Below are 23,362 nucleotides of genomic sequence, written 5' to 3' on the forward strand. Positions count from 1 at the left end.
GCACGGGGGCAATCCCTACCCAGCAGCTGCAGGCAAGCAGCCGCCTCGGGGAAAGGGTCCCCGGAGGGGTGCGCGCTGCCTCCGCACTCGCGGAGGGGCGTGGGACAGCCCTGGGCACCCCAGAGGTCCTGCCTTCCCGCCCCGGGTAGGGCTCGCCCCGTCCCCCGCCGGGACGAGCGGCCGCTGGGCTGCGCGGCGGGGCCCGCCCCGCCGGCCCGGCTCCCCCCGTGGGGCGGGGAGGGCGCTGCCGCAGTGACTGCAGTCCCGCGGAGAGCTGCGGAGCCGCCCGCCCCGCCGCAGCCGGGCTGCCTGCAGGTGAACTGAAAGTCGTCGGGCAGAGGGAGGCGGCGGCGGCGGAGGAAGCGTGCAGCCCGCCCTGCGCGCCGCAGCCCGCGGAGGCTCCGCGCCGCCCCCGGCTCTCGGCGGCGGCTGCACCCCGGCGCTGCGCAGCGCTCCGCGCAAGTGAGTGGCACCCGAAGTTTGCCTTCCCGGGGGGGGGGGTGACCTTGGGGCGGCTGCGCCGTGGGCAGGTGGGGCTGAGCAGGGCGGGGGCCGGGCCCGTGGGGCTGCGCCCCCCTCCCGACGGCGCTGCCCGGGCCGCCAGCGAAGTTGGGGAGGCGACGGGCCGGGCGGCGCGGCCGCGGCGGGGAGCGCGGCGGGGAGCGCGGCGGGGAGCGCGGCGGGGAGCGCGGCGGGGAGCGCGGCGGGCCGGGCTGGTTCGCCCGCGCCGCATCGCTTGGCTGGGCTGGCCGGCCCCGTGCGTGCCTCTGCTTGTCTTCCGCTTGTGAGTAAACTTACACGTATGTCAAACTTAGAAGTTACTTATTGGTAGGCATGGAGTACCACAAAAATTACTTTTCCTCCAGAAATATGAAGGGGAGGGGGCGTGGATATTGTGTGCGTTGACTGTAGTCAGAAGCTTTCCGCAACAGAATTACTGTGCTCTTTGGAGGGGAACAGCACCCCCCCGCCACCCCCCCAGCCCTTAAGAACCTGCCGTTTGAGCCCTGCGGCCGAAAGCGTAGCTCCCCAGGGACCTCAGGTGCAGGGTCCCGAAGCCTGGACCCCCTGCCCTGCTCGCAGGGACCCGTGAGGGTGGAAGATGCTCAGTGGGATGTTTTGTGTGTGTCTTTTTTTTTTTTTTTTTTTCTTCCGTGTGTTTGCCCTGAGATATGATGTGCTGTCAGCTGAGGGCCAACTTCTGCTGCTGCTTCTGGAGTTAAAGCAAAACTATTGTTAACTTCCAGAATAGCAGAATTTGGCTTGTTGGTGTTTGGCAAAGTTCAGCCCCTGCATTGGTGAGCATGGGGATGTAAATTTCTCAGAACATTTAAATGTCATCTTTAGTGGTGGTTGGCTGGGTGTTTTTTTGTCTTTTTTTTTTCTTTTTTTGTGTGCGCTGCGGTTTAAAGTCAGTCATTCTTAATTTGCTTTCATTTCTTGTTCTTTTTCTCTCCTGATACGTTCAAAATACTTGTGTGGAGCTCTGCAGATGAGCGTTACGTACTGCCCAGGGAAATCACCCGCAGACTGTTTGCGTGTCTTGGGTTACTCAGGCTGCATGGACAGTAGCTTTTTCTTATTGTAAAAGCATAGTTAGGCTATTAGACAAAGCAGTGCCTAATATCAAATATTAAGATGTAATTTTGTAGACTTTTAGTAAACTGACTTTCTGCAAGTTAGAGGAAAATCAAAACCAATTTATTTTTTTCTTCTGACCTTGTGAACTGTGTGAAGCAAAGCGCAGCGAGTATGCAGTGCGTAGAAGTCTGTATCACCTAACAATGATGTTTTTACACAGTGACCAAGCTAGAAGGTCTCTGACTATATATAACCAGGGCTTGCTTTCTTAACTGTATGTTTACCAAGAAATAAAACCTAATCTTGAATTCCTTTGAAAGCACCCAAACTAATGCATGTGGGAAGTTCTGTGCACTTAGCTGGTCTTGCTGTATGTACGGTGTCCAGGGTGCAGCGTTGATAGTGCACAACTCTTTCTGCAGCCAGAAACTTCCTCTGACTTCGTACTGTGTGTACCTGGAGCTCTGACTGATGTGCACAGGCCCAAAGATTTTTATACAATGTCATAGTTCAGGCCTGCGGGTTTTAGAGAACCTTTATCCACAGATCACTGCAAAATTAGAGGTTTAGTACTTAGTATTTTTAATGCTTCTGTGCCTGGAACTATACTGTTTTTTCCTGTATGGCAGATGAACTACTGTTTTGACAATTTGTTATAGTTTAGACCGGCTGTGTTTTCTGAAGCATTCAATGTACAACAATAAAACTACTGCATTTAGTTATTTTTTTTTTCCCCTGGAATATGCTTCCCCCCTCCTCTGTAGAAGCACTGCCTTTGTATTCCTATTCATCATGGGTTTTGTGTGGGTTTTTTGTTTGTTTTTGTTTGTTTTTGGCTTTTTTTTTTGAACAGATAGATGTTCTGAATAGCTAACTTGCTGCCTACCCGCTTATGCTATTTGAAATTGCAATCTCCTGTTTATTGCTTTGTGATAAATTACTGTTATTTAACTCGTATAACTGTGCTGTTACTCCATACATGTAGCTTTGGGCTTCGGCTATAGGAAGAGGTGGGAAATGTTAGCTTGCCTTTTTTCTGACATATTCCTAAGGAAGCCAGTGCTCTGGTATGGCAGAATTATTTCTTGGGAGAATAAATTCATTCCTCTACGCTGAAGGTTAAAGCTTGGCAGCTCTCTAGTGTGGAGTCTTGTGTAATAGCTGCTGTCTGGGCAGTGGTTTTGTTGGGGCGCAGATGACGTCTAGGCTGCTGTTGGTAATAGTTTGGATTTTGTAAGGTTGCCCTTAATTGAACAGCTCTCTTGTGTTTGACATTTACTGTGACCTCTTGCTGTAAGCAAAGGGAGACAGTTAATGATTTTGAAGCTTGTCTTTCACTCAGAGTTGAAAATGAGATGTTTAGTTCTAGTTCCTGTTCTAACTCTCAGCCATGGTTGAAATTTCACTTTTTTGGTTATCCTATTGCATCCCTATTACACTTAGGATTTTTATATACATCCGGAAAAATTTATGCATGTACTGAGAACCTAGGTACTTAAAGGTTGTTTTGTAGATACAGAAATCTTAAAGATAACAATTATAAAAATAAGCAAGTCTTATGTTGATTAATCAGTTACTGTTTGCAGAGGACTGATAGAAGTTAGAAGCAGTGAAGAAAATGAGGAGAAAGTAGACTATAGGTGGCAAATATGGGACTAAGAAAAAGGACAACACTGAAGCAAGAAGCAGAGGACACAAAGCAAGCTGAAAGGGAGGGAAATGAAGAAAGCTGGGAAAGTGGGGTGGAACTAATGTTAGCTGACAGGGAAAGAGGTAGAATGTGGACTTTCTTTTTCTATTTGATCCATCACTTACATCCAGTTGTAATGAGTTAACAATCTGATGGAGGATGAAAGGTTATTTTTACTTACCACTCCTTGTGCTGAATCTGTGTTTGGCACTGTTGTGGTAGGCAGAATCTCAAGCCTGTAGAGAGGAACTGTATTGCAGACCCAGCTAGTTATCTTAGTCCGCTTCTGATAACTGATTAATCAGTTTTGTGTACTACCTCAGTACTGGGCTTTTCTGCTCAAGCGGTCCATGTGACTGGTTTGTCATGATACCTGTACGTGTTTGCACCCCAGCAATGGTACCAAAACTGGCAACTTGCGCATTCGAAGGATGGTTGATGGTAACTGCTTTCCCTCATAAATAGCCTGGCTGGAATGCAAATTGCTGACCTGGGGTGAAGGTCTTTCCAGTCCATTGCAATTACTTGGGCCTTTGGACCTCTTCCAAAACAGTGCTTTTCAACTAGGCATTGCTGATTCTTTAATTCTGCAAAAAATAAATTGCTTTTCCTTGAATGTGTTGTGCAGTGGTGCAAAGGGATTTTCTTCTGTCATACCAAACATCTAAATCCTCCTGACTGAAAGAAATGAGGTCCTTGGTCTTGATCCAGTGAAGACGTGCACATAATGCTTGACATGAAGTTTATCTGTAAGTCTCTCTAGATTTGTATTTGTAGATTTGGATTCATTAAAGATGTCTGGGAACTTGTATACATGGTTTATATATGCAAGACTGCTCCTATTTTTTTTTTCTTGACACAGTTGAATAATAGTGTTTCTTCCATTTTTCGTCTAATAGAAGCTGGAATTGGCTATATTCTTGAATGCCTCAGAGTTCATTAAATAATGGGATGATAGTTTTCCAAGCCAGCATGAAATGAAGTAACTATAAACATGTACATAAAAATCAAGAAAAACACTGAGGTATTTGTTGCTAACGCTGAGGTATGCTGCTGGATCTTGGCGTAGTAACGTTATTTGTGCCAGGGTGATGGGTCATGCCAGGAACAGTAACAGGTTCTGTGGCAGGGACAGAATGGATTGGGGCAGTGCAGTGCTCCCTCCAGAAATATCCCTTGATGGATGGTAAAGTTCATGTTTTTTTGATTAAGAGGATATTAAAATGATCAGTTGTTAGCTCTTTTGTTCCAGTTTCCTTGGGTGGGGGAAGTGGAACAAACCCTCTTTTAGCTCCCATTGGAAACCTCTCAGGAAACCCTTGTCTGATTCATTGGAGTATCTCCAAATCACTTGATACGGTGTTTGAGTTTGTGCAGTTTAATGGTAAGTCTGTAAAATCTTGTGGACCCTGGGTGGTTTTTTAGTACAGTGTAGCTTTTGTATTTGTTACTGTATAGCTCCTTTCCTTGTTATCTCTTCCTTCTTCCTGGTAGCATTCTGCATCTTTTTACTTCAGGCCCCAAACTGCCTCTTTCTGAAGTGCAATTTGTATGTTGCCTTTTTTCTTTTTATGCAGTAGAGGCTAAAATCAGTTTGTAGATCTTATGAGGTGCAGGGGAAGCTGTTACTTTTCTATGTCCCTTTTTAGAGCATGGTGAGATGTGAAATGGTGCCTATGTGCAAGTCAGTAGGGATTTGGTTGAGAGCACCATGGGATGGTTGAGGTTGGCAGGCATCTCTGGAGGTAATCTTGTTCGGCCTCCCTGTTCAAGCAGGATCACCTGGAGCTGGTTGTCCAGGTGGCTTCTGAACATCTCCAAGGATGGAGACTCCAGAGGCTCTCTGGGCACCTTGTGCCAATGCTCAGTCAGTACTGCTAAAAAAGATATGAGTTTCTTTGATGTGGAATTGTAGTGGAGTCCTTACAACTTTTGTGACTGGGGATGAATATTATGAAGGATGAAATTTAAACTAACAAAACCCACCACAACAAAAAACTTGTGGTGCTGCTCAGACTCACAAGAGTTGGCATTTTACTCTTCAGCTTGCCTACCTGGTGCTTCCCTTTCATTCAGTCTCTCATGATCTGTATCCCAAAGGAGGATTTCAGTGTTTCTTGTGCTCATGCTCGTTTCCTTCGTAAGGATGGAGCAGGAAGCCCTGCTTGCACTACTGGCTAAAGGACCCCTTAACTCTGGAAGAACGCAATTTAGTCTTGTCAGATTTAGGAGTTATGGACAACATGTGTCCCAACATACATACGTGTGATGCTAGGGCTCACCCAGCTCACGCTGGTGTGTGCTTCATCTTGCTGTTCCCACATTTGGATATGCAGTTCAAACAGACCTCTCCCTAGCTGGAGTCCCAAGTCTCACAGGAGATTTTCTGGGGAGCAAACACAATATGTATTTATTTATTAATTTGCAGTTTGTGATGTGTTCTTAGAATTTAAAAAAAATGTTACAGGTTGTGAAATGTGTCACTGCATGACTAACATTGCAACATTACTCTTTACTTTCCTTAGAATTCACTGAAACTATATTGCATAAATCCAGTCTTGCTGCATAACTAGGGTGTAACGTACATCATCATATGCATGACTACTTATAATTAGACATTTACTAATTGTGCATAGCTTTCAACCTAGGAAGGTTCTTAAAAGTGAAATGTAGCAGTATTAACTTTTTCTTACAATTGGCTTACTAGTTCCTGTTTAAACCAACTTTTTCTTGCAGTATTGCATAAAATAGAATAATAGAAGATGCTCTACAAGCATGTCAGAGTTCAGCATTATGTTGTTGGATATTGGGATGCCAATGGGGGAAAGCTACAGGGTTCTCCTGGGGTCACATAGAACAGAACATGGACGGTAAGACAGTTAAAACTGCGCATTGCTTTAGTAATGATGAGTCCTACCTTGGAAACTGCATTCTGTTTGGCAAGAGGTCTAAATTATGTGCTTAGGAAATATCTTCTATCTTTTATTGCTATGACTTTGTATGGAGGTTACTTGGAAGTGTTTGCTGGAAAAAGTTTTGTGGAATTATTTGTCTTAATTTTTAAATCCTTAAGGATGGATTATACGTGTTTGTCATTTAGTCATAGAGTATGCAATTAGTACTTTGGCTGAACACTTATTATGCATTTAGCACGGAAATGCTTTCCATTGTAACATTTATTCTAATAAACCACATTTTAGTATGGATAATTCCCTTTTAACATAATTGGAATATGGAGCTAATACTTAGACATCTTCAGTTCTGAGACTGATGGGATAGTTGTAGTATGCTACCGCAATATCAGCGAAGCAGAATTGGAAATAAATGTGAAGGAGTTGTGTATTATAAGTATAACTGTAAGATTTTTGTACTCCATCCAGTCCTGTTTCTAGCAGTCTCATATGTGGTGGCATAGTCATTATAAAGGCTTTAATTGGCTAAAAGCTTGCCAGCTTGCATTTGCCAACTATGCTGATATCATGGCCAAACTTTTCAAGAGCATGTAGTAATCTGCAGTTGGCTGAGAACAGCGGATATAAATAGATGATATGGTGCTGAATTACAATTGATTATTGAAATTCAGCTAGTATGTACTAGATAGCCATAAAAAGGCAACTTTGTTTCCCTAATATGGGACTTCAAGTGAATGCAGTGTCTCTCTCTCTTCTTTTTTTTTTTTGGGGGTTGGGGTTTTTTTTATTTAGCAAAGTTAATGTTTATCATAAAATCTAGCTCATAGTTTTGTGACTTTTTGCAAACACAAATCTTTTTCTGTTCTTAAAAAGAAAAGAGTTGTGGTCTATCATCTGGTTGGTTTCCAGTAGAAACAGTTCATTATTTTATTTTAGGGTTAGGCAAAAGTTGGATGAAGACTGTATTTTATACATAAATTGCTTTTCAAGCATCTTGCTTCAGAAATCATGTTGGAGAACCGCAGTATCTAGCTGATAGCCCTTTCAGAATTATTTGCATTGCCTCCTCCCAGTAATAAAGAATATTCTGGAACTTTAAAAATGGTAAACCACAAAGTCTTATTAATTGAATCAGTTTTTGCTAATCTGTGTTTTGCTCCATAATAGCGCCTTCCAGAGATTAGAATAACATTGAGATCCAATTGCATGACATGTTGTGGCATGTATTGTAAGGAATCATGGGATAAATCAGGCTGGAAGGGACCTCAGAAGATCTCTAGAGCAGCCCCCTGCTCACAGCAGGGGCAGCTGTGGTATCAGACCAGGTTGCTCAGAGCTTGATCTGGTCACGTCTTGAAAAAATGTAAGGATTGAGCCTGCGCAGCCTCTCGGGGCAAGCTGTGCTGCTCCTTGACTCTCCTCACAGGGAAAATAGCTTTATGGGGTGCATGTTTCTCCAGCCTGCATGATTGGTGTGTGCTTCTGCATTAGATCTTACCTTCATTGTGTTGCCTAACAGGAGGTTTTACAGTTTGATTTTGGAAGAAGAGAGTCAGTTCCCTGATGTAGGGTTTGACCTATGTGCTTGGGCTGTTTCTTATGCATGCAGAGAAGTTGGGTGCCTCAGAATCCAAGCTAAAAAGCTAAAACCCACTTCCTGGGGCAGGAGGTGCTGAGAGTAAGGAAATGCTGCATATGGGTTATGTTTGATACCTAAGCTCCATGGAGACAGGCTGTCGGAGGCAATGCCAAGTATTGGGTGTGCAAGAAGTCCAAAGTCTAGCATTTGCAAAGCAGTACGTGAGGCTGAGATGATGACCTAGTTCCTGAAGCTTTGTGGCTGTGTTGTGCAGCTAGAAAAGCCAACATTTAGTTGTTGACTTACCTCTGCTCCTTTGAAACTTGGGAACTGATTATGAATAGCTTGGGTAATTTTTAGGTCAAAGACAAGCAGGTTAGTTGGAAGTACTTTCAGTAGTGTTTCAAGTTACTTTGTACGTTGCTGCCTTTCAAACTAGCAGTTCTTCTGTAGTAGGTGTCATGTGAGTGGTGATCTTGAGCACCTAGTTCCCACTTCCAGCATCACTTGGCATGAAAATGGGAAAGATGCTCAGCAATGCCTCAGTCTAGGTAGATTTAAACCTGCATCTCCTAACCTAGTATCTTAAGTTGCTGAGGGCTATTTATGTGTCTTCTGTTGAAACTCTGCAGCTGGATGGACAAACTTCAACATTCATGGGGGCAGGAAACTATAAAGCTATTTCCAGTTTTTAGTGAGATGATGATGATGAGGAACAGGGGCCGATTGAGCACTGATACCACTGAGCTAGTGCTCACCATTTGGAGATGCAGTCTCTCAGGCTTTATCAGTGCTGCTGTGAAGTTTCTCACTGCTGCTGTATTCACTAATGGCATTAATGATGGATACATCAGCTGTCGGCGTGCTAATAAGCATCATTAACTGTCCTCAAAGCAGCTAAATGACACAGCTGTTGAAAAGGCAGGGGTTGCACGCAGCCTCGTGTCTGAGCTCCTCTCTCAGCTCTAATGGATGGAGCTCACAGAGGGAAAACTTGGGGGCAAAAACTTGGAGGCAGATGAGACTGTGTGAGATTCTTCCTTTTGATGTTTGCCTTAATGTTAACAGAGCACCAGTGTGCACTAGAGTTGTTTGACTGGCGTATTGTTTCGGTGTTTCTGATGTTAGTGTTGAATTGCAATATGATACCTAAAAGTTTCCAAACTATGCAGTAGGCACATTAATTCTCTTTTAACTTGTTTTAACTTTAAAAAGTGTATACCTAACATGAGAAATGTTTCTTCTGTGTCTACCTGACAAAGGTGTCTTCCTTGGTTACTTGTAGGTGCAGATTTACTGGTATGTTAACTCATATTTTACTGGCTTCAAGGTGCTGTCTTGTTAATGCTAAATGTTACCATTTTTCTTGTTAAACTAACTGCCTCTGGTAGGTATTAAGTTCCTATTACTGTACTTTTGTAATTTCATAATGCAAGTCTTATAACCAATTCTTTTATGGGATTCTCTTTATGGTCTCTGGCACAGAACTTGGTCTGTAGATTGCTCAGTAAAGACCAGACCTCTGAATGCTTTATATCATTCACAATAAATTAGACTGTTCACTAGGATCCAGCAGAGCAATTAACTGCTGAGTTGTTTTTTTTTTTTTTCTTCTAGGAAGGAGCAAACTCTGCTCATGTTTTTGGGAGGGTTGAGAAGCGGCACACTTCTGCTGGGTGGCTGCCGTTGCAGGGCGGTGGGGGCTGGGGGTCTGTGGGGTGGGCGGGAGGTCGGCATCGCTGCCCCTTCCTAGACATGGGGTGCGTGGGCTGGGCGGCTGCCGAGGCCTCGGCCATGGGGGGCTCTGCCCCAGGGGTGGCGGCAAGGGGCTCTGCCCCGTGCCCGGCTGCGCCCCTTGCCACCCTCGGCTGAGCGCACAAGATGGGACTTGTCCTTGGCAGGACATCTGCGCCGTAGCGCTGTCGCTTGTGGGGCCCTGGGGTCAATGCCATTGTATGTGTCCAGCAGAGCTGCAGAGGTTCGGTGGGGCGCTGTGTGCAGGGCAAGAACAAGGGTCCCTTTCTTATGCAGGCTGCGGGCATGGAGCAGGCTTCTGGAGTTGCTGGCAACTTTTCACGAACGATGAAGTTTTACTTTTTTCTTACTAGCTTTGTTTTTATGGCTCACATTTTAAAAATTCTGAACAAATATCTGTAAAGGGCACTGAGGAAGCTGAAAATTATTAAGATTTAAATATATGAAGTATGGTGATGTAAATATTTAAAATCTAATAACATTTTAAAAAATAAAATATTTTTAAAAAAATCTCATTTATTCTTTCCCTCCTTTGGTAGATTGTTCTAGTTGGAGGCAATCCTGAATGGGGTTCTGTTGCTCACCCCCGCAAAGGGAACTCCCATTTTCTGCAAGTGTTTAACTGCTTGTCTGCTCTGTCTTACACAAGAGGAATTCAGTAAAGGTGTTCTTTATCCCAAAGAATTTCAAAGAACAGCAGAGATCTAAACCGTCGAAATTTATAATAGCTTTATGGCTTTTCTGTTTGCTGAAAACAGTTCTTTTCTTGACTAGATTTCTGATTTCAAGGCACCTAGCTAAGTGCAGATGTTCTTGTGCACAGCAACTGATGTACCACTTGTGTACGTGTGTGTGTACGCGACTTACCCATCTGCCTGGGGTGTTAAGTCCCTGGGCTTACACCTGAAGTGATGTCAAGGGTGCAGAGATGTGTAAGGAACAGCATTTGGATGCTTTCACGTATCCCAAATGGAAGCTGTTCTGCTTTACTCTTCCATTTGCTGGAATTAATTTCAAGTGGAAAGTATGTTAAGAGCAACTTCTGTTTACAGAAGCACGCATCATTGCTGAAGAGACCTGGAAGCATTTTAATCTGCCTGTTGATTTCTCGTGTTTCTATTCCTCTGCCTTTGCTCTGTTGCTGCTGTGTCTGTTTCTGCAGTTTTCTCATTATGTTCCTCCCGTTTGTCCCAGGAAGAGTCCTTGAGCTGTTCCTGCCTGCCTGGGTAGCGTACGGCATGCCCTGTGTTTTGTTCTGCAGCTGTTGGCATCATCTCTGCTTGGCCCACGGATGGGAGGGAAAATGGGCTCTTCCCAGCTTACATTGTGCTATGCAGTTCCATTAGTTACATATCATATAGCATAATGCGGCATAACTTGCCCCTCAGCAGAGCCCCCTTCTCTCAGGGCAGTTCTTGGACCTGCCTCTTGTATGTGCAGTGGCAGATTTTTGCATCATTTGCCCCTTGTGTGAATTCTTGTACTTCAGGGAAGGGGAAGCAAAGAGGGAAAAATACACTTTAGTTTTTCTTTTTCTTTTCTCCTGCTTATTGTGGTGGTGAGTAATCTTCTCCAGATCCCAAATATTAAAACAAAAGCCTGCATCTGGCCCAGACCAAAATCCCGTTCTGGTGCTGGGAAGAGCAGGGTGGGAGGTGATAGCTGGGGCACATGGGCGTTTGGTGAGCACCCTGACTGCAACTTGGTGGGGATATGCTGGCCTCTCCACCTGGCTGCCACACTCAAACCCTTGCACTTTCCAGGGCTTTGCACTGAGAATGGTGTTTCCTTTGGGGAGCCTTAATCTGAGTCTTAAAAATGCATGTGAGCTAATGGGGCAGGAGAGTGAAAAGCAAAATGTGTGAAGGCATTGCAGAGCCATGGAAGAACTGGGCAGCTCATGTTTTCTGAGGTGCACGAAAAAGCTTTAACATTTAGAATTTAATTTTCTTTGATAATCTCCTTATTCACCATTAAATTAGTCTTCAGGTATTCTAACCTGTGTTGTTCATCACCTTTCTTTGCTTTCCGCATCGTGTCATTTAGGAGCAGACTGTGCTGCCCAGTCACAGGAGTATCTTGAGAAGGAGCTGGCTTCTGCCTCTTCTGAAAAGCAAAATCCTGAAATACATTAGTGTTTTTAATGTAAATTTTAAAATAGCTGGACTTTTATTTTTCTTTTGCTTTTTTTTTTTAATATACCTAAATCTCAACATTTTGACCGCAGATTCTCTTATTTGAAATCAATTTTCTGATTTCTGTCTACCTGTTTGTTGGCTATATCAGGAAGTGCTACAATCTAAACAACTGAAGTTAAGAGGTCTGTCTTCTACCAAAAGACTGGTGTTTCGGGTAGGAGACACACAGCATTAAAAAACACAGTTTGATAAATATTTGAGGGGAACAAGCTTCTAGACCTTTTTGAAGGTGAGTGTCTTAGAGGGGAATCAGATATAGAATGAAAGAGTAATAGGAAGTATATATTACAAATTAAAAAATGTGGGCATATATTTTTTTCCTAAATGAAAAGTTTAATTATAAAAATTACCATGGAGATTCAGAATACAGCATTTTACTCCATTTCATTGAGGTTTATAATTTGTAGTCTTGAAGTTCCAGCACAAGAAGCCATGTCATATAAGAATTTGAATTGTTAAGAAATATTTTCGTCCAGTGGAAAAATCTTCAAATACAAATTATATATTCAGTGTATGTCCTAAATAGAACATGAAAAGGTTCTAAGATGATATCTTAAGAGACAGTAGTCTTCCAGATCACACTCCTTTTTCTGTAGGTAAAGAGATAATTTATGGCTTGTTGATATTAAAGGGATTTGTGGTAATCGGTGTTCCTCACATAAAAGAATGTATAAGCAACATCAACTAATAATGCAGGTCTTTGATTGTCATCTGTAGCTTTACTTTAAACATTATGAGCATTGCTATTTAGCCAGTCTGGGATTAAATTAAATCTCTGAGCTAATTTAAAAACAAACAAACAACACCCCCCCCCCCCCCACCCCCCCCCCAACAAAAATCTAGAAGAACTGTGGACTGAACGTAAGTTTGGCAGTACAATGTTTTCTTGTCATATGGTATTTAGAAAGCTGAGTTTTCCCAAAGTTGAATCTTTGCATGGTATCGTGTTCCTTTGAAAACTTATTAGGAATGTAAATTAGGTGCATTGCTCAATTTTGCACAAGGGGCTCACCGGAAAAGTAATTCTCAAACCTAGTAGAGTTAGTCTGAAATACTGGGGGTGGTAGACGTGTGGCTGGATTTTTTTTTTCTTTTTTCTTTTGCTATTCAGGATCTGTTATTTAAAAATTCACTCTGTAATAAATTCTCCAAATCAGACCTATAAATGTTGTTGGTTGAGCTTGTAATCCTTCACTTCAGTATTTCATTATTACATTTCTCTTTTTTTTTTTCTTCAATTTCAGAAGCACTGTCTCTGCAAAGACAGGATTCCATGATAATTTATAAACAGAATGTGTGTGTGTGTATATATATGTTTGTAAATGTGTGTGTATATGTATGTATGTAAAATTGAGCTATATGGGTACATATTTCATTTTGTATTTTTATACAAATATATTGACGCTTCAAAAAATTCTTTTGGATTAACAGTCTTATTCATTCAAAGAGTGCAGTTATAAAATGGACAAATATTTTGATGGTCCAGAAACTTTTATTTTTAGGAACTAAATTAAGAATAGTGAGGCTGTAAGAAAGAACTGAACAATCCCTCCATCCTCAGCTCTCTCTGCTTCGGTCCCCTTGAATCTCCTTCGAAAGAGAGCTTGCTGCCTGCAGCACCTTCCTAGCCGAAAGTTAACCGCTTCTTCCTTATTGTGGGTGGTGAGAGATCTTGGTGAGGTCATTTGGGGAGCAAGTCAAGATCCCTGAAGTTGGTTTGTGGAAGACTGCTTGAGCTCCCACCACTGGGGATTGAAGGGTACCCTCAGAATCCCTCTGCCCGAGAGCATAGAGGTGGTTCTGTTCATGTCGTATGTGACTTCTCTGCTTTAAAGTTGAAACTGAGTTCATGTTTATTTCTTTGAAAGTTTCATATTTAAAAATGAAGAGTAATTACCTGTAGTGGCACACTAAATAAACTGCTTTTTTCCTCTTCAGAAACACTTTACCCCTGGAGTATTCAGCAGCGGCAGTGTAAGTCAGTTGCTGTGTTCAGATAATATGATTTCTTTCCTGGCCCTGCTTTCTTGCTGAACTTTTATCTTGCTAAAATGAATATTTTACAATTAAGAACACTTGGTCACATCTGGTACTTCTTGAAAATGGTTGCTTTTCCAAGAATAGCATGCAAACACAAAATCGGAATCGTAAGCAGATGTTTGCTAATATGGCCATAGATAACCTTTCAGCTTCATGCTTAATTTTCATAAATAACCATCTGTAAAGAATGCAGATTAATGGAGAACAGAGATAATCTCTGTCAGTGTTAATATGTTAACTTTACTGTGTTGCTGATGTTGTACTTGTTACTATAAAATAGCATTATTTATTGTATAAAATTGTCAACTGCTGTTTTCAGAAAAGTGACATTTTGTCTTTGCTTTTTTACAACCTGGAAATGCTTGCCTTTTTTTTAAAGAACACAAGGTGACTACCTGGGTCAATGAGATTGCTAATTATGGCTTAATTCTTCCACCCATCTACATGTTGTTTGTCAGAGTGCTGCAGAATGGAGGGAATTTCTGGCTTTTTGTTTGTCTTTGCATTTTCAGTGAGCTTGGCATGGCTTTCGCAGCAGAGCTGGTAAAAGTAGGCATTGGCTCCCTTGACTGCTGACTTCAAAGCAGCACATTTAAGCTTATTTAAAATAAATACAAATAAATCTGTTCATAAGGCAGGCCAGTATCCTTTGGTTCTCTTCTTACATTATTCCCTTTTAAAATTATATTTAATAGTTTTGGATAGTTCAGCTTACGGATGTAGGTGACAGTGGTTTTCCTTCACTGAAAGGTCTGCTGGTCACCACTGGAGCGGGAGGCAAAGGAGTAAGCTGTGCTGCCCACTGCCTGTTCCCTTCTGGAAGGGTCCTTGTCATGGTGGGGCCTCAATTAGTGGCAGAACGTAGTCAGATGCCGTCACAGGGAAGGCATGACATGGGACAATGTCAGAAGTGTCCCTTAAACAGTAGGAGCCATGGTGCCTGGATGCTGTAAGCAGGAGGCAACTGCTACCTGTGTTCTGCTGAGGCACCTGGTATGTCGTGTCTTTAGTGCAGCTCTTGATGGTGGGTTGGGAGTTCAGGATGGGGGTAACTACTTGTGCATCTGAAAAATAAGTGTCGGCAGAGGCAAGTTTGGAAAGCAATGTGAATTACCAAATCTGCTTGCCCAAAGGATGAACCTTGTAAAGGAGAGGTGTGAAGCACATTGGTGTGGTGCTGCCTGGGCCGTGCCACCAGCTGGATCCTGGACTTTTTAGTTTAGAAGCTTTGGAACCTCTCACTTGATAAGAATATTGACATTCCTCAGAAACAGAGCTGCACATGAGCATAGAAACTACCTCTCAGCTTCCAAATTTGTAGATGATGTAAAAAACTGTTTTGGGAAAAATAACACAGAGCTGAGAATTCATTAGTGTTGCTCGCATTATAGTTGAAATACCTTCAAAGAGAAGCTAACAATTAAAATAAGTTCAGAAGCAGAGGAACCTTGCAGGCATTAGAGAAGGGGTGGGTAGAGGCTTATGTGCTAACAAAATATCCCCAGCTAGAATATTATTTTACATCCCCTGTTCTCTAGTTAGTTCCCTTGGTAATTTACAATTGAAAAATAAAATTTACAATTATAGCTGATTAGATATTATGAGTTTTCAACAAAGCATGTTTGTGTTCTGTATGCAATTATTACAGAGTTGCTGGGCACAACTTGGTAGTTGAATTTGCGTTATCTTTTGTGTTCAAGCAATTTAGCCTCTTCTGTTTTGTATGAAGAATGAACTGTGTTGTCCTCAAACTACAGCAGTCTTTGGGTAAATGATATTTTATATGATTTTTTAAAAACCAGTTATTCTTTTCCAGCTTTATAATGAAAAATAACCTAATTTAGTCAAGTATAGTCTATACAAAATATTTTGATTATGCCAGTGGTGATTGCGTAGACTGCATTCAGGTTTAAATAAGCAGTGTTGCTCTTCTCCATTTGGAAGACATAAACCCAGCAACACTTTCTGGCTCCTCTTCCTTCTGCTGGTTCACTTACCTGTATGTGTTCAAGTTCAGCCCTTTTAAACATAGATGTGAACCTGTGGTGGTTCTTAATGGATTGTCTGGGCTTGTTCTGAAAAATGCTACTTGTGCATCTTGATGTGGATGTTGGAGGCAATAATAAAGCATCTTTCCAGCGTGGCGCTCTTTCGCTGGGAAACTGAAGCAAGGAGAGGCAGAGGCACTGAGATTCTGCCTTTTGCTTTCTGTTTGGGTAGTTTGAGACTCACTAATGCAGCTACTGGGTTTCAGATGTGACCAGAGATTCCCTGCTGTTAAGCAGTGTTCCTAAAACTACTTTTGCTTTGAAGTTTTGAGAGAGCATAAGCTGCAATCATCAGCCTACCAGACTTTGTGAGTATGGACTGTTGGTCTTAAGCTTAGGAAATATCACTTAAATCACTGTCAGATGCAAGTTAAAGAGCAAATTGCATAATTATATCTCAGCCTTCTGGTAGATTCACATTAATTGGTGTACTTTGAATAATGCTTATTGTTTTAAGGTATTATCACCTTGGACCTAAATCACATCAGTTGCATAATCTTTAAACTCATTATTCTTGAATGATGGTAAATAATGTTACTGTTCTTCTAAACTTTCTTGCTTCTAGGTATAACATTTTATTTGAAATGACTAAAAGTAACTTGCCCGTTTCCGGGATTCATTCGTTTGTTTTGGTGAAACAAAGCTGATAGTATTACAAATGCAGAGAGCTCACAATTTCTTCAGGCATGTATCAACTCTGCCTTGTGATGAGACACTAAAGGGTAGCTGATACTTCAAAATTCGGATCGTCTGTTTGCTAACAACTCTGCAGGGGATTGCTGCTGGGTTAAAAACGTTTGGTTTTGAGATCAGGGGGTTATTTTCTGGTGTGTATAGCTGTTAAGTTGCTCATACTTCCAGCTTTAATTGCATTTTAACAAACAATGTTTGGTTAGTCAACGTTGATGTGTTTTGCAGGGTTTTCAGCTGTGGTGATGCCACAGCTGTGTGTGCTGCCGGTTTCAAAAGCGGCTTCGGCACATTCACTCTTGACTCACTTTTTTTCTGTTTTAGGTTTCCCGAAGCCACAGCTTGCTGGCAGCCACTGTGCTGGGATGCCCCGGCATGCCTCATGGCAGAGCTACCCGGCCGCCCCGCTGGAGCGTGGCGCTCCCCTGTAGGGAGCTGGGTAAGTGTGAAAGCTCGTCCCTGGTGTAGAAAACACTGCCTGCATCTCTCCTGTGTTCGGACACAGTGGTATCTGTGACAAACCTGGCGATATGGGTTGTTTTGATCGGCCCCTTCTAGTGCATCTTACCGTGCTTTCCTGGCTTCATGTACATCGGAAGAAGGTCTGCTAGCTAGTGATGGATGCATGTGTGGCTTTTTTTATTTCTGATGTGCTTGGGAGACAGCTTCCTCTGGAGAGGTGGTTTTGTGTTTGGTAGATGGGGAGGATATAGAGGCAGAGTTAATAGGGGTTGAAAATGTTTCCTAAGATGTGAGTTGTCCCTTCATTGTCCCCCCCCTTTTTTTTTCATATACAAAAGGTAAACGTTGGGGCAGGGAAGATAGGTTAGAGGAGGTGCATCTGAAACATCCTCCAGCTCCCCTCTTTTAAAAATAACGTTTCTTGAAGACTGTTGTGGTTTTCCTGGGTTTTCTGCCATGAACTGTGTTGATTTGTTTCACACACTGTGAGCCCCATCACATCTTCCATGTACTGCTAAAATTTGTTAGGGGATGTTACCTGCTATAAATAATTACTCTCTATGTGGTACTCCGGTTGAATCATTTCCCTTCTGCAAAACTAAGGTGTAGTGGGTAGCTGGGACCTCCTGTCTGACCCTCTAAGAAAGGCATTTGGCTGTGTTTAGTGTCTGAATTGGAACAGGGTCGTTTTTATGATTTTATCAGCGTATAGATCAGTATGTCTGCTAGGGAGCCTTGCTGAGCCACAGCAAATGTGGCTTACAGTTCTCATCTTTGGGCATAAATCTAGGTATTTACGTGTCCAGTGGTTGTGGGTTTATGGATGGTTATCAGCTGTTAGACACAATTGTGGACTTCCAGACCTGGATCCTTATCCTGATAGTCCTGACAAGGAGTCCCAAGGGTCTAAGGGGAGTCTCTAGGAATTAATCCAGCTGTGCTGTGTGTCCAAGGGGGAGGACGATTAAACTACCGATTGGCATCTGAGAGTTTGCTTTAACTGCATGTATGGGCAGGAAGGAGAGATATATTCAAAATGAAGAAATATTAAATATGGTTTTGTATAACAAAACCCAGTGCAGCTGAATCCTCTTGAACAGTCTGGAGCCTGAATACAGCAGGCAGAGCTGAGAAGAAATTAACCTGTTTTATGTAGATAATACAGGCCAATGCTGGGATGGTTCCTCAGATTTTTGGTTTAGGAAGCTTGTAGATTACTGATGGACTGTTGCCCTTTGGATTTAGTTTAGACTCTGACAAGAATTTATTTTGATTCTCTGAATTCCCTGAGGCCAAATACTTGCTTTTTTGGTCTACCACTGTAGCTGCTTTACTAAGTGCCAGCACATTTATGCAGTGATTGTCATCTATTGTCAGTGTCTGAATTAATGGGGGGAGATGCTGCTGGTTTTGAAAAATAGTCTGATTCTTGGGAAGGGATCTTTTGAAGTCATGCTATTAACCAGTTATTTTCCATCTTGTCCTGTCATCTTGTTTGGAAGAATATGATTGAGAGGGAGAGGCTTTTCTGCCTAGAAGCCCATGAATTCAGAGGGCAGTCTGTTGAGCCTGCTCTGCTTTCCCCTGGAATGGAGACTGCATGGGCGAGGAGTCTGTCTGCACGATCAGGGCTAATAACTTACTTTGTTGAACTGGACCACTTTGGTAGATCTTGATAACTCAGACTGAGGCTGGTTGTTGTGGTGCCAGAGGGGTGGTGCGCTGGGGCAGCTCCTTCGGGAGGACCTGCAGCAGTGGTGGGTGATGGCTGTTGCTGTGAAGCGGCGTGAATTGCTGTGCTGCAATGTGAATTGCTGTGCCACCCGTGTTGAAGTGAAGCAGCTTGTGAAATCATTGTCAGCAGAGCACCACCAATATGCTGGTAACAGTCACTTTAACTTCTGGTCATGTCCTGTTCAGGGAATAACCATGTTGAGGGCCACGTTTGTGCTCTGTGCCCCTGGAGGGATTGCGCTCTTACTTGCCTCTTCGGTAGGTGGTGGCAGCAACCCCTGCTCTTCTCATCTTGAGTTCTGATTGATGGAGTTGCCTTGTCACTGGGTTTTATGAGACTAAACTATCATCATTATCTCAAGTGCTTGAAGCTGTTTCTCTTCATCATGCTTTGCCCTTGTTATTGGCTGCCTTTAGATAGACTGTTTAAATTCACCTTACTGCTATTGCTGTGGTTCTGAGGGCCAGGTGCAGAGTCTATGCAAGACATCTTCCTTGAATCTGAAGTACTACTATTTTTTTTTAAGTAGGTTTAGTACTCACAGGTGACCTCCCATTTGGATTTTTGCTATTAACTCAAGCTGGGAGACAGTAAAGCTTTGAAGTGGAGTGTGGGAAGGTGGTGTCTTAGTCTTTCCCTCTAAATCTGATTAATGCCACTCCAACCTTTAGTATCTCCTTTAAACACATCTTTTCCAGATTTTTTTAAATGCTTTCCACAGTTGATTGTTCGGTTCATTTATTTTATTTAGAATAGTGTGGGTTTAATTCAGTAGAAATTTGCCTTATGATTGTTTTTAATGGTGCTGTTATGTGTGAGCACTTTCCAGCGGTAGATTTTTTTTTTGGGGGTGTGAGGTGTGTGTCGGTTGATTCGCATCCAGCCAAGACTGGCATTCATGGCAGGTTGATTCTTGATTATACGAATAAGTGGTTTTTAGCTAGTTCGGCTATACCAAACGAAAGGAATCTGTTAGGCAACCTGATCTCACAATGGAAACAGTTATGTGGCTGGGGCACTGCAGCATACAGTTTGAAGTTCAGTTTGAAGTTTCCCAGTGCTAAGCTGGAGTTTTGCTGCAGCCCACTACGGTGATTTTTAGGAAAAGAAGCCACTGCAGTAGCTGGGTGGCTGGGGGTGAAGGCTGTTGAGCAGCTCAAGTTTTGTCAACTTGGCACTGCTCTACCTCTCCATCTGCCACGCTGCTTCCAGGCTTGTATTTGGAGAATCCTGTAAAAATGAGGAAGTTAAAGGGAATCTTGTGATTGTTTTTTGCTATTTATTGCTGTTACCCTTGCTGCTGGGGATATTCACTACATGTATTTGGCTAGCTGCACTAAATGCTCATCGCTTACCAAACCTGCATGTTCAGAAGGTGTTATTGCTTTCACTGCTGTTTTTCAGATTTATTGTTTTTTCCTGGGGACGATGGGGAATGTGTGTGTGTTACTGGGTCACATCATATTTTTCACTTCACGTTTTCCTTCTGAGTCCTTATCGCTGCATACATATTCATGTTGGGTGTTTGTTTTGCAAGTGCCCAACTTGGAAATGGGCTTTCCTTGACAGTGTACATAAGGCACTTGCACCCTGCCTTTCTTATGCCAGTGTGCAAAGCATACCTGATACATAATTTTCACTTTCTCTTAGTCATTTGAATGAGGCAGAGTTCTTTTAATTTACAGATTCTGCCTTTGCCAGTGTGTTGCTCTCGGGACTGTTTTCTCTCCATGATCTTTTGTGTGTGTCTGGGGTGTGTGGTTTCTGCATTTCTTTTCTGCTTTCACCTTCCTTTGGATGTTAATCAAGAGGGAACATCCTAGTTGTATGGCACCCCTCTATCAGCCCATCCCTCCTTTTTATTAATTTTTTTTTTCTTTCTGGGATGACTGTAACCTTTGCCCATCCTGTCATGGGATACTTATATTGCAGATATTCTCGTGAGGTGATTGTACTGCATGGGAGGAAACTGCATGCTGAGGAAATGCTCAGTTTTCTGACCTTTTAAGCTCTACCCTGTTTCTTAAAACATTAATAGAAAAGTATTTGTATGTGCAAACTTGGTCAGTCTGGATTCCTTCACAGACCTGGCAAGTGAAGAGACTTGGCACTGAGAGTATTTCCCGATCTCTGCAGCCATTTGTAAATATATATATATATTTATGTGATTTTTTTTTTTAAAGATAAAATCTGCAAAATTATTCTTCTGAAGACTGCAAGATCCTGAGAGATGCAGATGGTCTTTAACAAGAGTACCGCAAGACCCCTTAATACCTTCTTCTGTCCTCCAAGATGTAGTTCTCAGGAGCTCCTGGATCCTGACATGCTGGACACAGCTGTGATGAAGAGTCCCCATATTCTTCCTTATTTTTTCCATGCTGGAACATGGAAAGTATTTTCTACTTACTGTAGCCTCCATTCTGTAGCCCTTAGCACTGCCCTGGTACGTTTTTTGGTGAGAACACAAAGATGTCTATTGTAATTGGAGACATAAATGTGTCTGGTCTCCGAGATGATAGTTCTACACCCTCTTCCCCAAGCTGTGGAAATGCTGTGTCTTCTACTGAAATCCCAGTAAGGAAGCTGTCTACCATTGTATTGTCCTGAGAGGCTGGGCTCCACACTAGCAAAGTCTCTTCGTTCTCCCTTGAAGCTCCCTCCCAGTTTTCTGTCAGCATACCAGCTTCTTTCTGGGTTTTCTGTTTGTTTTGGGGTTTTGGTGTTGGGTTTTTTTTGTTTTGGTGCGTTGGTTTTTTTGGTGGGTTTTTTTTTTTTTTTTACTCCTAAGATTTTCACCTGCCTCTGGGCTGAAATATTCCTGCAGCTTTTGGGCTTTTAGGAGGGCCCAGGGACCTGCTATGAAGCTGCTAATGGGTTTCCCATTGCTGGCAACAGCTTGGGAGAGATCAGCAGCATCGCTTCACCTCTGCTGATCACTGGGAGTTTCTGCCATGAACTGAGCTGTTGCTAAGGGATTTAGAGATTATTTGGCCTTTGAGTGTTGGGGGCGAGCAATTATATTAAACTTTTTTCTTTAAAATGTCTGGCGAGGTGCAAGGGCTGGAATGCTGTGCTGTTGGTGCCACTTGGGTGCAGGAGAGCATGTGGTGGAGCAGAGTGATGCGCAGGCAGGCAACATGTTTTAAAAGGCAGCAGGTATCAGTCAGCCACCACTGTGAGTGTTTTCTTTTAAAACTAACCTTTGGCATATCCCAGCATTCAAAAAGAGGAAAAAAAAGATTCAGTGCTGGAATTTTGATGATGAGACATAATGTGGGGAAAATATTATAGCAGTGAAGTTTGTCAGTGCTGTTCAAATACTTTTCTCTGTACCACTTGTACTGCTATCTTAAATAAATTGTTCCTGTGGTATATATCATGGCTACTTTGGATTCAGTATGACATTAGGAGAAATGTCTTCAATACAGGGATTCTGTCTGGCCTAATTTTTTTTTTTTTTTTTTTGTTAGATTAATCAAGGTTTAAAAAGAATGTGTGAAATCTGGTCATTGCTCCAGAATACAACAAAGTGCATGTGAACAATCATCATGGCTGTGCTAGAAAATTCTTGTGTAGATAAAACATGCTTTCTTGGGTTTAGTATGGGTTGGGTTTTTCTTTAGTGTTGTTTTAAAAAGAAAACACCAAAAAACCACTAACATCCCAAATCAGGTAGTTTTAGAAGGCTTGGCAGCATCTAGACTGTACTGATTATGAGGAGCAGATTATTTTATTTGCTCTGAGGAGAATGTGGTTAGTAGGGACTTTGTCTTGAAAATTACTTTTTTAACACGATGAAAAATGCCTCAGTTATGTGTCACTCTTCCCTGACTGTTATTTGTGATCTTTCATTCCTTTTATTAGTAAATGAGAGGGAAAAACGTGAATAACATCAGGAAATAGATGAAGGCACACTAAACAGTAGTATGAGAACAGTAAGTTAAGCATCTGCTTTTGGTTTTTCTGGGAAATCAAGAAGGAACTGGAACAAAAAACCAGTTAGATTTTTTTTTTCCCCCTTGGATTACACTTCTATCTGCTGTCAGGCTTCCCTCTACTCCTTAGAGTTTCTTTCCTCTTCTCCCCCCCTTTTTCTTGAAACAGTTACTCCATTGACATCAAGACTGAAGCCTGCAAAGGCTCCATAGTGACTGAATAATAATAAAGAGCAGAGGTTCCAAATGTTTTGATCTGGGCTTAGTTTTTCTGTTGCATTTGTGCCTGATTTGAGACATGGATGTGACCCTTCCCAGCAGCACGCACCTGCGAGGCTGTCACGCCGGCTGCAGGCGCATGGTGAAGCTGGTGCCTGCAGCTGTACAGGCAGCACTTACTCTTAAGAAATTAATATAAACATGACATGTAGTGAAATATTTTCACAGGTGGAATGGGTCTGTGGCATAATGTAAGGATGTAAACTATAGGATTGTTTAGCCTTTTGCTCAGTCATTTGTTCTTTGGCTCTCCTCCATCCCCTATTTGCACACAGCTTAGGTCTCCTGTTATAGCGGAGTAGTCGATGTGGGGCTTTTCAGCTGCTTGAAGCGTTCCCTAATCCAAACGCGCATCCTGTTTTGGGGGCTACGTTCATGACTGGCAGGGGCTCATGGTTAATCCCAGTCCCTGACCGTGTGGCAGTAAGTAAAGCAGTGCTGAGGGCAATGTAGCAATG

The 23,362-nt window shown here is 42.6% G+C and overlaps 1 protein-coding gene across 1 annotated transcript in view; it reads left to right on the top strand.

The window, feature by feature from the left end:
- The first annotated feature begins 244 nt into the window (after positions 1–244).
- The window catches only part of KIAA1217 (KIAA1217 ortholog), a 365,870-nt gene continuing 342,752 nt past the window's right edge, over positions 245–23,362 (top strand). Inside the window, exons 1-2 of the mRNA XM_056335860.1 lie at positions 245–462; positions 16,818–16,932. Coding sequence (XP_056191835.1) covers positions 16,869–16,932 — 64 coding nt within the window. The 5' untranslated portion in view covers positions 245–462; positions 16,818–16,868. The remainder of the gene's footprint in view (positions 463–16,817; positions 16,933–23,362) is intronic.

The sequence above is a fragment of the Falco biarmicus genome, chromosome 4 (genome assembly GCF_023638135.1).
Source record: "Falco biarmicus isolate bFalBia1 chromosome 4, bFalBia1.pri, whole genome shotgun sequence".
Lineage (NCBI taxonomy): Eukaryota > Metazoa > Chordata > Aves > Falconiformes > Falconidae > Falco > Falco biarmicus.